The sequence below is a fragment of the Pelobates fuscus genome, chromosome 8 (genome assembly GCF_036172605.1).
Source record: "Pelobates fuscus isolate aPelFus1 chromosome 8, aPelFus1.pri, whole genome shotgun sequence".
Lineage (NCBI taxonomy): Eukaryota > Metazoa > Chordata > Amphibia > Anura > Pelobatidae > Pelobates > Pelobates fuscus.
The window spans coordinates 160204433-160219659 of NC_086324.1; the positions used below are offsets into that span (position 1 = coordinate 160204433).

The window sequence follows — 15227 nt, forward strand, 5'->3', positions numbered from 1 at the left end:
GAACTGACACTGCTCAGGATTTGTAATATTATGATTATTCATGTATTCCAAACATGTATGTGAGAAAAATAAAATTAAATGAAACTCCACCCATCATTATCCTGCATCCGGATGCCTCCATCTTAACTCCCTGTCAGTCATTGTTATAAGCTCCGACCTTTGCACCTGGCAGTCAGCATAGAGAAAGTATATAGACTTACCAGCAGGGTTCTTTTTTTAAACTACGACGTAATCACTGAATACAAAATGGTGCTAGAGAATTCCGCCCCCCCTGTGCTCTCAGCCTACTACTGCTGCTCAGCTTAGATGGAATCACTCTGTTAAAAGGTTACTCAGGACAGTACCAGCCTATAGTATCAACACGATTGTTCTTACAGGTGTTACCTACCTGGGATTGATTTCTGCATTTTAAGACATGGTCGCAGGATCTGGCGCAGTAGGTGGCCTGCTCTCCTTAAGGTCTGTGTTCCACTCATCGCAAGGAGAACAACTTGTTCATTTTCCGGATCAGAGGGATAAGGCTGAGCAGATGACATGCCCATCGTGACGTAGCTAGGGTCCGGTACGGCACAAAGACTGCCACCTGTTCCAGGGAAAGGGCCAGTTATGCAATTTTGGTCTAATATTTGCAGTTACCCTGCCAAGTCTCCTTCATTCCCCACACAAACATTTGCCCAAATATTCTCTCCAGATACGAGTGTTCTATATAGGCCTCACCCAATTAACTTAGAAAACCTGCCATTTGTAGGTTTATTTACTAAACCGTGACTTGTCAGGAATTCACAGAAAATTACACCAGGCTTTAGAATAAAACAGAATACGTTACCCAAGGTCTGCAGCAGGCTGTCGAAATAAGGTGCAGCGTGAAAGCAAAGGTTGGGATCAAGTTCAGCTGGATAAGTGAAATTAGCTAGGATTAATCCCAGGAGACCTTGCTCGGCCAGTCCATTCATCAGTCCTAGTGAAAAAGAGAGTGATTAGTGAGAACGGTGACAGTAATAAGCCATTTAAAGGGCACATCTCACTTTCCAGAATTTCTTCCCATCATGTTACGTATCCCTTGTATTTAGCATTTACGTGTTTCTGAGGTGTGAGAAATAAATGAATGGAAAAAAAACCCTACAGCTGTATTTAGCTCCACTGGGAGTGAGTTCATCCAATCACTTGGAAGTTTTTCTAACATTATTGGAAAACGTATTAAATCGAGGCCTATGTAAGTAAATGGACAGGAAGTTTAGTGTTGATGGGAGAAGACGCTGTTAAAGAGACAAATTCGGTCATATAGTTCCTAGTTTAAATAGCCGAGTACATGCTGTGACTTTAAATGACAATTTACATATTTACATGAGATGGTAAAAACGTAGACTAAAGGTGGCCAATAGGTAGACCACCAGCAGTTCTAGAACTACAGCTCCCATGATGCTTTGCCAATCTAAGGTATAGTAGCTAAACTTTCCTTTGGGATTCGGCACATTTTAGCACCGCATACCAACAGTCTACCTTCTCAGTTACTAATTTAAGCCTCCAATTAGATTTCAGGTCCAAACAATAGCTGAAGGGAGAAAATTGTGGCAGTGATACGGAAAATGATAAAAATAAAGGCTTGCTTTATAGACGTTGGATAACGTTGCCATTTCCGGTGCTCATTGAAGGCTGTGGGTTAAAATGAATGGTAAAGGGGTTAAGTAGAACATCCTGTTGATGTATAAAGAAAGGACTCCCACAATGAAAGCAGTAAGGATCATTTCAATGGATATGAGAACACAGGCCAGCAGCTTGTAAAATTATCTCATTACTGAATATATCAGTACAATAGAAACTGGAATATCGGTCATTTGGTCTCCTGTTCATTTAAGGAAATACCTGAAGGGATATAAAGAAAATCTTACTACTAGTCAGCTCTTTCTAATGTAGGAACCTCACACAGTCACTTTATATATTCACCTACCCACCTTAAAGGGATGCTTCAAGCACTATAACCACTACAAGTTACTGTGACGGTTATGGTGCTAGGAAGCTGCCAATAAAGAAGTCGGAGGTACATGAATTGTCGGGCAAGACTAACACAGCCGTTCATCTTTCCGAGTTCGATCATGAGTCGCATTCGGTAAGAGAAATACCATCTATTGCAAAAGCCAAACTAACGCAGTATAAATAAAAAAGTGAAACAAAAACAAACAAACAGCGTTTAATGAAAAAAGGTTTTTACCTTGGATAAGTCCTGGCACTTGGTGACCGGCGTTCTCTTTCCTTAGTAAAAGCAGCAGACAGTGTAAGCGAGGGTAAGGCTGTTTTACTGGCTGGGTAGAAGGACTACCTGGGCAAAATACAGGCACCTGCAACCACATAACCTACTTCAGAAAGGATTGCAGCAAATAGCTCACCTGACAGAATACTATGCATTGTAACAGCTTACTCCCAAAACTAGGAAAAGACATATTGATAAATAGGGTCTGAGACAGAAGGGTTTACTCACTAAACAGTGATTGGTAGTGAATTAAAAACTGCCTTTGGAAATGTAGGCCATAACAGCTGATTTGGAAAACGTCTCCAATTACTCTGAGCTCGGCTAATTTAGCCTGAATTTGGGTAACCGGCTTTCAATTTGCTAATGTTAAATATTTAGTGAACAAGCCTTAGAGACTATGAAAAGACACCAAGTACTTTCTTTCTTGTAACCTGGAGAATGTGTCTCTCCCTTACATTTTTATAGCAAGGGTGCCCAAAATGAAGATCCTCAGCTCTTGCCGAACTACAAATCCCATGATGCTCCGCCTCCGGCAGAATTTACTTATAGTTGTAGTTCTGCAAGAGCAATGCTTCTACCCTTTTGGGCAGCTCTGATCTATAGCATGGAGGATGGGGGACATAAACAGACCATTAGCTGCTGTAGAGCTGTCTTAAGTCTAGCAAAGCATGAAGGTGAGGGGTAGCTCAAACAGTTTAGGGTTTTCATAATAAACTGGGGATTTATTCACTAAATAGTATATTTTGGGAAGTTAACCAAACTGGAAATGTAGGACAAACTAGTGCAGCAGGAAAGTTAGCTGTGATAAAGATTTTTTCTAGCTTGGCAATATGGACCTCCAAATGTTGCCACTTGGCTTCCAGTTTACCACATATTACTGTTTATAATCCTCAGGGCACAGGGCATGGTGGCCATGCTAGCAGGCTGCAAGTCACTATGGCTCCCGGGGAATCAAGCTATTTTCTGCCACAAACCTACTTTACCCTGCTTGCAACACCCCGGAGACCTAAGGTATATGGTCCTGGAGTGTCCCGGTGCAGCTGGAGCGTCTGATAGCGGGTGTCTCTGGGTCCCAGGAGAGACTCTGAGACTTGACGACTGAGGCCTACCCGGGAGGGGAGTGAGGCGGACGGCTGCTGCTTTGCTTTCCGCCCGACTAGCGGACAACAGCAACTCACCTGATGCCTTCCTGGCCCCGTTCACCTCCCCCCCCCCCACCTTTGGACTGGCAGGGTTATGCCAGTTCCCACTGGCAGGTGCCGACATCATGGTGAACGACCCCACCAAGATTGCCACTGCAGTTGGATTCCCGCTCCTGAAAAACGCAAAATGGCGGCCTTGCCGCCCATCCTGGGTACAGCATAGAAGGCGACTGGCAAGAGGAGCTGCGGGCTGAGGCGACTGCCGACCATGGTCCCCACCCTGGAAGTCGGCCATACCAGCAAATCGCAACATAACCTTGGCTCCCACATGTCCCATGAGCTCACCCGGTTCCCACAACTACCTTCCTGAACTATGAGCCCTCAGAGGACAATCCTCGAACCACGGCCCTACTCCCTACACTTTGCCAGGCCTACGTTGCTGACCTCTACCGGAGAGGAACTGAGGGCAAGGGTTGTAGGCTCAAGTAGGGACTGGCCGTGTGGACTCACCATCATTTCGGGACTCGGCTTGAACAACACTTTGGCTGGAGGCGCGAATTGACCAGGTCCAGAGGAAGTAGCAGGCTTGCATACTCGCAATAACTGGCGGTCTGGTGGAGCTGAGCCCGGGGGGTGGTGTGGATTCCTTTAAGAGTCTCCAGTGGTTCACATTTCCCCCTTGTTGCTTAATCTTCTTTTTATCTTTTTATTCATCTCCTATTTGGCTTATCAACTACAAGTCACTGCTTAATGTCTTGATGGGCATGTTTAACGCTATAGCACTATATCTCTCCAGCATGACTGCTTTACTTACCTATAAGCCTGTTCTAGTATCTTATAAGCCAGTCACAGTTACACTACGGTTTATCCTTTTGATAGCTCTTCAGCAAGACCGTGTTACCTACCTATAAGACAGTTCTATTATTTTCACAACCTTTTACAATAAGGCATTGTCAGTTAGTGCCACCTGTCTTATTCATTGCCGCTGACATGCCTATTGTTTACCTCTTCTCTGACTAGCCTGACTTAGCATGATTACTCTACAAACATATAAAACGAAGCAGACACTCACGAGAGAATGTATTGATGTTATTGTTTACTGCATATGTGTGCATTTTTGCTGATATATATCTCTTTTTATTCCTTTCATTAAAGTACTCCCGTTGCTTCAATAAAACAAAGATTGACCAAAAAAAAAAGTTATAATCCTCTTAACATAATACAACCAGAACAAGACAAGACGATGAGAAACAGCAAAAAACAAAACAAAAAACCTACAATTATAAAAGTAATATAGTAATGAAATAAAGTAAAACCGTCATATTATACGTGCTTGGTTTGTAGTAACAAACTGTGTTTTATTATGCCTGGCTGTAGGTAAAATATATGATACAGGAAAGTGAATAATCTGTGTGTTTCTCGCAGTCACTAAAACATACGCTTGATCCACTTTTCATGACAATCCGGTTGTTTAGAGCATATTCTTTAAAAGCGAGCGGGTCGGGTCGGGTGTGGTTGGTGTTGTTCTCCTGTTTTTGTTCGTATTTTAAACCAGCAAAAAGCTGAGCAGATGCCAACTAGAAAAGTTAATTATCTGCACTAAGCTGCCTTCAGAAGGACAGAATATCCCAACGCCAGCCTTCTTTAGGACAACCTTGGGGTAGTATATTCACAATATTCTCACAATATTCTCAATATATGCATATAATGAAAAAAAATGGAGCCCTCGATCGCTTGATTAAAATAAAACTTTAAGGCTTTATTCACCCCTCGGGGACTTTTAAAATTGCATATAATTTAAGTTTCCCTGCATCCACAACGTGCCAGGTACTAGCAGATTTAATCTCCAGACAAATATAGTCTACGTGTTTCATAATAAACGTTACTATATCAACACTTCATATATTATAGTTCTCTTTTGTTTGTTTTGTACTTGTGTGCAGACAGGGACATGTCACGCTTAACCATTCCTACTACAGACCATAAGTTTCAATCTAAAACTATTAAATAATGTGTAATGTTTATACAAAAATCTTAAATCGAGGCCTTAGTTTGCTTATCTACTGTATTACAGTACCTGGTTAGGTGACATGCTCAACATCGCTGCACGCTTCGCGGTCAGACGGAGGCGTCGCACACCTTGCAGACTAAATCCTCGCTGATGGCAAATGTCTATAATGTCTCCGTAAGCCAACGGTGGAACCGCTGGTGATGCCACCAGGAACACGTCCCCTGGAAGGCAAGAGAGGAATTATTGAGATCATTGAAATTATCATGACTAAGTGCACATGGGGTATTCAACACTTAGAAACCACAATTTTAGTGCACTGACTAATGCAACTTCTAAACATTGCATTGCTCGTCTGATAAGAAGCTGATGTCACTGCAATATGAATGCACTGCTGGTAAAAACAGAGTTATTTTTCTTTGGGTGACCACTGCTCCGCACTAAATATCACTTAAATGGTTTACACAGCTCCGAGAGGGTACTTCCTCTTATATAACAGTCACATATTTCCCATGAATCATGTTTAGCATTCGTCAAACTAATAAGCAGTTTATTAAACCAAAAACAAAACAATTTCCAGCTAACATGTTGCACATTTTGGTCACATAGCTACATCAAAGATGTACTCTGCAAATCACAGACTCTGATTGGCTGCTGGCGTCACGTGTGCAATGCAGCGTGGCTCGTCATGAGCGTATAGCTATAGCAGTAGCAAGCAGCCTCTTGGGGAATTTTCCCTGAGTTTGTAAGCCAAAAGTGACGCCTTTGCCACAATAATATAATGTCATGTTTGGGCTTTTTCAAAATCCCAGCATGCACAGCTGCGCAGACAAAATAGACAAGTACAAAACCAGAAGCATTGTGGTCCCACACAAAGCCCTAACTTACCCATAATAGTGGCAGTAAGGAAAGTGGGAGGCCGGCATGAGTCTGTGTGCTTTCCAACTGAATTCTGGATGCCGATTTTTACATTATCAAAACTGGTTATTCTTCCCCCAAACCAAAAACAGAGATCCCGCAACAGGCGATTAGAACTGCGCACGGCATGAAGAATGGGTTCCTCTTTCCTGTAGCCGTAAAGGGCATGTATGGAACATGGATCCACTCGTCTGGCAAGTTCGGAGTCACATGAGCCTGACAGATCACTCCAGGCCTTTCCTGCTTGGTGTCCCCGCAGCGCTAAAGCCAAAACCGGTGGCGCTTGACCACCTTCCCTAATGTAGGATGGAGGAATTGTATCTATGAGAGAAACAAAATAAATAAATAGACACATCTATTAAAAAAAAAAAAATCCTACTTGTTATAGGCAGGTTTATTAGAGCGGAGTATTGGAGACTTACTTTTGGTGGACAGAATAATATAAGGACCAATCGGTTGTATTTCACAGGAATAAATCCCTATGTGTGACCAGTGAATTCTAATCACTAATTTCTAAATGCACTAATGTGGGAATAATCTAAGAGTAGCTATCAAAGCAGGATGAAACAGGATATAGCACATTATAAAAAAAAGTTGTTCTATAGGTGGCTTAAAGGAGAATCGACACTTCTCCAAAAATAGCATTATTGAGAAAAACATGGAATTCACCTATAGTTGAAGCAACATAACCACTAAAGTGTGCTGTAGCGATAATGGTGCCAGGTGTCTCCTGACACCGTACACCAGGTAAGAGTTAACAACATTTTTGTCTGATCCCTCTTCACAGATATTTCTAAAACTGATTTAAAAAAAAAAAAAGATTTATCTCATCGAAATATTGAATGCAGACATGTGAACTATTACATCTGAAGATGTGGCTGCAGTGTGGGTATCCAGGGGACCCTGGTAAGTGTTAAACCATGCTAACACTGGAGAGGGAACCTCCTAGCACCACAGCCACTATAGGGCACTGCAGTGGTTATGGTGCATGATACACCATAACCAAAGCTTATAAAAATGAGTGGCATGGAATCATGATGGGGATATATCAATATGATATTAAGTATCCTAGGAAGTGATGGTTGTCATGTATGTTTGTGTCACTTCCTAAATGTTTTACTGGTAACAGAGAGCTCGAGGATGAAAGCAGCTCCCCAGGGATCAGGATAATACATGTAAACTAACCCTGGGTTTTCAGGTTGGATTACGATTTCCAGGCAAGAAAAATAATAACATTGATTTGTTTTCAATAGAAGCGGATACTAAACCAGTCCTACCATCACTCTCAGCTGTCTAGTTTTATTAATCCTTAAATCCTGAACTATTAGGGTGAACGATAAATGACCTGCTAACCAGTGATCTATAATTTCATTGTGCTAGGCCCAGGATAATGCAAACATCGAATAGCTAACACCTTTCTGTGCCATTTATACTGTAAGAAGTATTTCTACCTATATAAGAGTGAAGAAGAGTGCTCTCCGGATACAGTAACCTGAGAGCACACACATCAAGCCCCTTCATAAGTACGAGGTGCAGAATATGGTGAAACACGGCGGGATCTCTCAGCAGTGAGTCAAACAAGGTAACAGACACCACCTATGGAGGAAAGAGATCATTTTATGGAATGTTTATCGAGCAGAACGTTCATCAGTACAAGAATTTTAGATGTTCCTCACCTCGGTCTCAATATCTCCATCTATCTCAAGGCCTTGAGGACTGAGCTTCTCATCAGTCTCCATAGTCTGCCAGTAGAAACCAGACGAGGATAAGAAAGCTTTTTCCACGGCCTGGGAACAAACATGAGCTAGTTATTGTTTTTACGTTTTCCTGCTGATCATGCACACGGATAAATCAGGAAGAGATATGATGACCCTCCGACAACCACTGTCAGCCTAGACTAGAGGAGCAATATGTCCAAGCTGCAGAATACTATGACTGAATGTGACAGATGGACACCAACATGGTGCACGTGACATGAATTGGTGCAAGGTTCATTGTCAGAGGTTCCTAGCTCATGGGTCAGGATCCAAATCTGTGTGTGTTTGTAAGGGAGATGAGGGATAGATAGCAATACATATCTTCACATGGGTCTCTATTTAAGGAAATCACACCTACATGTCCCTTAGGGTAGAGAGGAATGATACAGCCAAGGCCAAACAAATTCATGGTTCTGGGACCCCTGTCTGACCCTTGGGTGCTAGGCTCTGACTGCATTCCTGGGAGAGTTCGCAAATAAATAAGATGACAGGATGGACAATAGTTTGCACACACACACATACATACATACATACATACATACATACATACATACATACATACATACATATAAAAATCAAAAAGGCAATGCACTCTTAGGACTCCAGAAGTTCTTCTTTATTTAAGAATTATCCAAGCATGCCAACGTTTCGTCCACCATGTAGACTTTCATCAGCACAACACCTGGTGCTGGCATTTTCTTTTTGATTATTATTTGTGTTGTTGAGCACCAGCTATTAATATTTTTATTAGTAGGAGTGCAAAGCTGAATAGTCTTTTATATACATTATATATATATGTATATGTATATTTATACATATTTAGAGAGAGAGAGAGTTATGTACTTAATAATAGGCTTAGAAAGTAGCTATTTACTTGTATTAATTGTAATATCGGGTAGAGTATCTTAGTAGTACTAGACATATATTTATCTGGACAAGGAGATAATGTTATATATTAGTTCTCGCAAGAGTGTAAAAGGGATATTCTATTCACTATTAGTGGATTACTCTCAAAGGATACCAACCGCAAGTATTGTGAGAGAAGAGTTACAGTTTACTGTAATGGCCAATGGAGACTTAAAGGAGCACTACAGTGCCAGGAAAACAAACCCGTTTTCCTGGCACTATAGGGTTATTAGGTCCCCCTCTCCCGCTGGGCTGAAGGTGTTAAACCCCTTCAGCCACTTACCTTAATCTAGCGCCGGGCTCCCTCTGCACTGGTGACCTCTCCTCTCCTGCCAACGTCAGCCGAATGCACATGTGCGGCCAGAGCCGAGCGCACATTCAAACCCCCTATAGGAAAGCATTACTCAATGCTTTGCTATGGGGATCTGAAGTCACGCTGCGTGAGTTCAACGCAATTTTCACACTGAGAATCGCGAAAGCGCCTCTAGTGGCTGTCAGGGAGACAGCCGCAAGAGGCTGGATTAACCCTCAGTGTAAACATAGCAGTTTCTCTTAAACTGCTATGTGTTCAGCTGAAGGGTTAATACTAGGGGGACGTGGCACCCAGACCACTTCATTGAGCTGAACTGGTCTGGGTGCCTATAGTGGTCCTTTAATTAAATGGCTTTGTAGAGTTAATTTTAGCATAAATCTTAGTATAATTTAGCATAACATTTTGTAGTATACCAGAGTTGAAGAATAGGTAACTGTGTTATTCTTACAATTGTAGAATGGGTCAACAAGTATCCGTGCCTGTGTACATAAAGTAAATTAGCAAAGAATGGTGGAAGTCATTACACTATTAGTTGGTGATCTTTACCTCTGTGGCAGGATTTAAGGTTGCAATGTTGCTTAGTTTGACAGGTGGGACTTCAAGTGGCAAGGGGAAAAGTTGCCCGTGCAAGCGATGTGTCACCTCATTGGTCCACCATGCGACACTTTGCAAGGTATTTTGCCTCAAGAACAGCGACGCCTGCTGGTAGAAACTGGAAGTGCCTCGTAAGCCTTCTTTACCCTGTGTGGAAGCATGTTAGATAAGAGATCATACCATACTTGAGTAACTCAAAGCACTACCAGTACCTAAACAATACAAACACTCCCACTGTGCTGGTATATAATATGCAATACTCGTTTCAGTAAATATCAGGGGGATCCCGGCCCAATTGTCATAAGTTTTGTCAGTATCCCCACTAACACAGAATTAGGAAACACTTTTTTGATGTGACTTGAGAGCTCACTTGGAACTCTTAAATCTTACACTTATTTGCCTTAAGCACACTCCGGTTCATACCCATTGCAGTGACAGACATAGTGATTAATCACTAACCCCAGATTTCTGTTTCTCCACACAACCATAAACTGCCGAGTGTGTACAGTAATACATTATCAGCACTACACTGCCAGTAGAGAGAGACTGACATCTATTTTATCCCACTTTGCCCATGACATCGTACGTGTTAAGGGAGAAGAAAAGTCATGGACTTACCTTGGGCTTTCGGATCTTGGGGCTGCTTTGCAATTGCACAATCCCCGGTGACAAGCAGGCAAACAGTGCCAGCCCTTCCTCCCGCCACTCCTGCTGCAAACCCAGCACCTGAAATGGGGCACTGCTCTGAGGATTTAAGGCTGGCACCTGCAGGAACAATAACAAAAACACATAAAGCAGCTGGAATTGGGTATCTAAGGGAAGACACGAGAGTGTGTGGGGTGCATGCGGATAGTCTCACCAGGGAGAGGAGCCAGGTGAGCAAAGCATTGTAAGCATTGCTGGAAGAGAGAGAGGAGTCTGGTGACCGACTGCCATGCTGTCCCGGGAGGATGATCTGTCCGCAACTCGATAGCCAGACAGTGAGGAGAATCAGCTCTACATTACTGCATGATGCCGACGGTAAAGTGCCAATATCCGGGCTAAACGAAGCTTCCTTCAAGATGAGAAAAGAGCAGCCTTTACTAAGTCATAAACTATATATTCATGGACCACGATTACACACAACTCCTTTACCTGTGATTGCTCTGATTCACAAAGGGGGAGATAATAGGGATTTGTTTCTGGATTCCAAACCTTTATTACCTTTAGTGAATCCATTCCAAAAAAAAACACACACGCATGATCAAGCCATTAATAATAATAATAATGTTGATATATATGATCACATGTGCCTTAAATGATCAAGAGACCTCTTAGTGAAGAAAGATCCGGTTATTGAAACCTCACACCAGGCAACGTTTCGGGACTTGATGAAAATTCTGATTGGACTGAACCGCTGCTTGGCATGAGGTCACAATAAGGAGATCTTCGTTCATTGCAACGGAGTTCCGAACTAGGATCAGTTCTTTACGCTATGACCCATAGCTCTCCTCTCACCGGGTGAAACAATACAGGGGTTCCCTTGGCCATTGGCTGCCGGCGGTTCACTGAGTTGAGTGGTTTCAATCCTTCCAGCTGAGCCTGCATCCTATGACGGACTTTCTTTTCTTTTTCCTGCATCTCCTTGCGTTCCAGAACCTGCGTGCTGCAAACAAAGGCAGAAACCAGTTCAAATCTTGGCCTCGATTTTATATTTTTGGATAAGCTTTTCAGATGATTTTTAAAAAGTATGATCAGATCAAAAATATGTACAGAAATTATATATATATATTAATATATCACAAAAAATAAATTCATAATATTAAATTATTTTAAAATCTTATCAAACAGTATTAAATCAAGGGCTTTATTACAACCCCCCTTCCCCCCCCAAAATAAAAAACAATTACTAGCAAAAAAAACCCACAAAACTTAATAGTAATAATAATTAAAAAAGTAATTATAATAGTACTGGTACAAGAATCCATTGTGCTATCTCCACTTTGTTACTAGGAGGGATGTTTAACAGATGTTGTAGTTTAGCTGCTTACCTGGGGGTTTCCTGGACTGTTACAGGTGACGGGTGGATTTGTATCTGGTTCTTATCCTCGTCTGGTTTCTCTTCTGTAGTTGCTTCCTTATTTGCTTCTTCTCCTTCCTGGACTTTGGCCGTGTTTTGCCCAATGTTCTTCAGTCGTCTCTTGCATTGGAGATGTGGAGCAGGAGCCTGGTTTTCCTTACTCACCATAGCAGACTCGGGTTCTTGGGACTTGTTATCTAGTGCGTCTGAGGGTGGGATATTTTTAACATGGCGGAGTTGGTGAAGCAGCAAGCTTTTTCCTGTAAGTTGAACCCTGCAAGAGAACATTGTCCTAATTATAGGATATCACCATCTTATCAGATTAAACTTTAAATATCAATTAACATTAACCTTTTGGGACTTTTCTATTTTTCTGATAACCTTAATAGCCTTCCAGTCATATGTCTACTTCGACAGAACAGGAGCTTCCCACACAATGGGCACTTGAGAAAATATTGCAAAGCTGTTAGATTGCAGAGCTGTTAGCGTTACGTAGCATTTGGTAGTATTTGGAGCTGAGCCCGTCATCTTTCAAACAAAAAAAACTACATTTCCAATCTCTATGGAGCAGACATTAGTGATATTTACAGTTATCAGACATTTTGTGCAGCCCTTTCTTTGATCGTGAGAAAGTGGGGGGTGGAGGGGGAAGGGGGGCTATCTCAGACTACTCACCTGTTGGGGAGCCTTTCCTCTGTCTTCTCTTTGACATGTGTGGACTTTCCTTTCCGCTGATCTTCTATGGTTGTTGAGTTCACGTGGAGAGCAGTTGGCCTCAAATCTATATAAACAGTGGAACTTTGTTCCTGGTGTTTTTTACCATCCAATGTGTCAAGATCCTTCCTGGAATGGAACAGGTGTCATCACATTAAATGATTATAATCATTTAGCTCTAAAAAAAAACCAAAATGAAACAACAAAAAAACTATTTTAAAAAACCCATTAAAAGATCACAAAAAAAACTTCTTTCTCCCCAAAATACCCAGTTAGGGAAACTCAAAGAGAGAAATTAGCAAAGCATGACAACAGAGATAACTATGGTGCAGTCACCATAGAAACCAATGTACCTACAAGAAGATTCTGATCGTTACCATGGTAACTGCTCCACTATCAATATTTTTGCCCCAAAGCACATTGCAAGCCATTGCAGACACACTAATTATCAGGAAAAGAAAATAATGGTAAGTATGCAGAAATGTGAACTGTGACGGGTGATAAACCTATCAGAAATTAAACATTTACACTGTTTCAATCTATTTTCCTTTAGTGATAGCAAAATGGAGAATAGCAATTGTTAAATAAAATAAATGTCAAAGAAATTTGGGAAATCTTATGTGAAGGCAAAAAAATATATATTGTATCAAATATTGACAGAAAAAATATTTTGTCTGTGATATGACATTGAATCCGAGAAGTCTTTTATTTAACATTCGCGTTCACCCTTATTCTGTCTGAATCTTTTAATCCGTATTTTGTGTCCATAATTCTCTGTGTCTAATGGTTTCAGGTTCTGCTCCTAAAGTCTGCCAGAGGACACGTTTTATGCCATTGCAGAGCTGTATGTTTTATAATTTGCATTCTCGGTCACAATAGCATTGTGGAAAAATAATATTTGGCATTTCCAGCTGATCCAATCGATACAAAAGCAGAAATAAACAAACAAGTATGTCTTTAAAACACCAACAGTATATATGTTTTTTTTCAAAGATTCAACTGTTTTAAAAATTAACTATTGCTCCTATAAAACAAAAATGTTAATTTTTTTAAAAGAGACACCCCACTGCCCAAATACAAAAAATAAATGAAAATAACAGCATACAATGAAAACATGCAATGCACTTAATTATCATTTTTTTCATAGGGGGTACATCTAAAAGCAGTTTACAAAAGCTGCAGATTGCTTGTCTACAGGATTTGTAAGCCCTCCCTTTCTATCCCCGCCCAGACTTTCTGTGGCTGCCCAATCACAGACTTCCCAATGCAGCTCAATGAGAAGTCTTTGCAAGGCAGGTGCTCTGGACAATTGCTGCCTCTTGAGTTTAGCTCCACTGAGCTAACCAAACCAGGAAGTACCCAAATACAAGAAGACAACCTGTCCAACAGGTTCCTGGTTTCTGTATGCAAATCACATGCAAATGATGTATTCTGCATTTTAGCAGTTCATCTGTTTTCGAGACCACCTGGTGATGTCCAAAATTAGAAAGAGTCCATAAATTAAAAAAAAAAAAAAAAAAAAAAAAAAAAAGATCCTTCTTAAACCAAAGACTGCCATTCTGGGATTAAGAATTATTTTTTTCCTAGTTTGTTACAAAATTGGAAGTGCTTCAAACTGGGTTTTGGGTTTTTTTTGCCTTCTTTTGGATCAACAGCAAAAAACAGATGTGAGGGGGGCGGGGCCGGACCGCCGAGCGGGAAAGTCGCATGAGAGAGCAGCTCCTGCTAATCATAGGCCATAAAAGCCAATATTCGACGAAAAATAATAATTATGGACCGACAGCAACGGTAACCAGTGCCGAGGAGGTGCTGGATCCAGGGAGAGGCCGGCTTCCCAAGTTTCAGTCCCCTGGAGGGAAGGTCGCCGCCAGACCGGTCGAGGCCTTCGCCGGCGGTGAGTGGGGCGGACGGCCGCTGCCCCACTATCCTGCCTGACAGCACCCGGCTGGAGACCGAACCCCGGGCGGATCCGGCCCCGTTTCCCCCCCCTATGGACCGGGGGGGTGATCCCGGTCCTACCCAACGGCTCGGCGAGCTAGGCCCAGGGACACTACCGCTTCGCATGACTACCCGGGCGCACTGCACAAAATGGCGGACGCCATGTGCGTCGCGGCGAGAGGCGAGCTACCACTATAACGAGCCCCCAGCAATGCTCGGGACCTCCGGACAGAGCATTGGGGAGGAGGAGCAGCCTGCGACCCTCATTCCTCGCACTACAGACCATCGAGAGAGGTCTACACTAGCCCACCACCGAGAACCACTAAGAGTAAGCAGAACAAATAGCTTGTCCAAGCCGCTGACTGCACTTACTCACCTTGAGGACCAGGGACTACTGCACACGACGGCATGCTCCCGCAAACCACCTATAGGATTACCCGCTGACCACAAGCTCTGCAAAGCGGCAGCTCAAGCGAGAGGATACTAACGACACCAAGCAACAGTCTTTAAGCGACTTATTATTTACCCCAGCGGACTCTGCCAAGCTGATGCCCGATCCGGATGACCCACAGGACACCAACTACTGGACTTTGCCCGAACCCCCACTCTGGTGGTTAATTATACCCAACA

General features: G+C 42.4%; 1 protein-coding gene across 1 annotated transcript in view; it reads right to left on the bottom strand.

Moving 5' to 3' along the window:
* Positions 1 to 15227, bottom strand: part of LOC134571338 (dynein axonemal assembly factor 8-like) — a 68592-nt gene that overhangs the window by 48119 nt on the left and 5246 nt on the right. The window contains exons 6-18 of the mRNA XM_063429540.1: positions 12621 to 12788; positions 11917 to 12219; positions 11384 to 11531; positions 10746 to 10940; positions 10505 to 10651; positions 9839 to 10033; positions 7993 to 8103; positions 7768 to 7912; positions 6287 to 6637; positions 5468 to 5622; positions 2210 to 2336; positions 827 to 958; positions 389 to 583 (exon numbers count right to left, since the gene is read on the bottom strand). Coding sequence (XP_063285610.1) covers positions 389 to 583; positions 827 to 958; positions 2210 to 2336; positions 5468 to 5622; positions 6287 to 6637; positions 7768 to 7912; positions 7993 to 8103; positions 9839 to 10033; positions 10505 to 10651; positions 10746 to 10940; positions 11384 to 11531; positions 11917 to 12219; positions 12621 to 12788 — 2372 coding nt within the window. The remainder of the gene's footprint in view (positions 1 to 388; positions 584 to 826; positions 959 to 2209; positions 2337 to 5467; positions 5623 to 6286; positions 6638 to 7767; positions 7913 to 7992; positions 8104 to 9838; positions 10034 to 10504; positions 10652 to 10745; positions 10941 to 11383; positions 11532 to 11916; positions 12220 to 12620; positions 12789 to 15227) is intronic.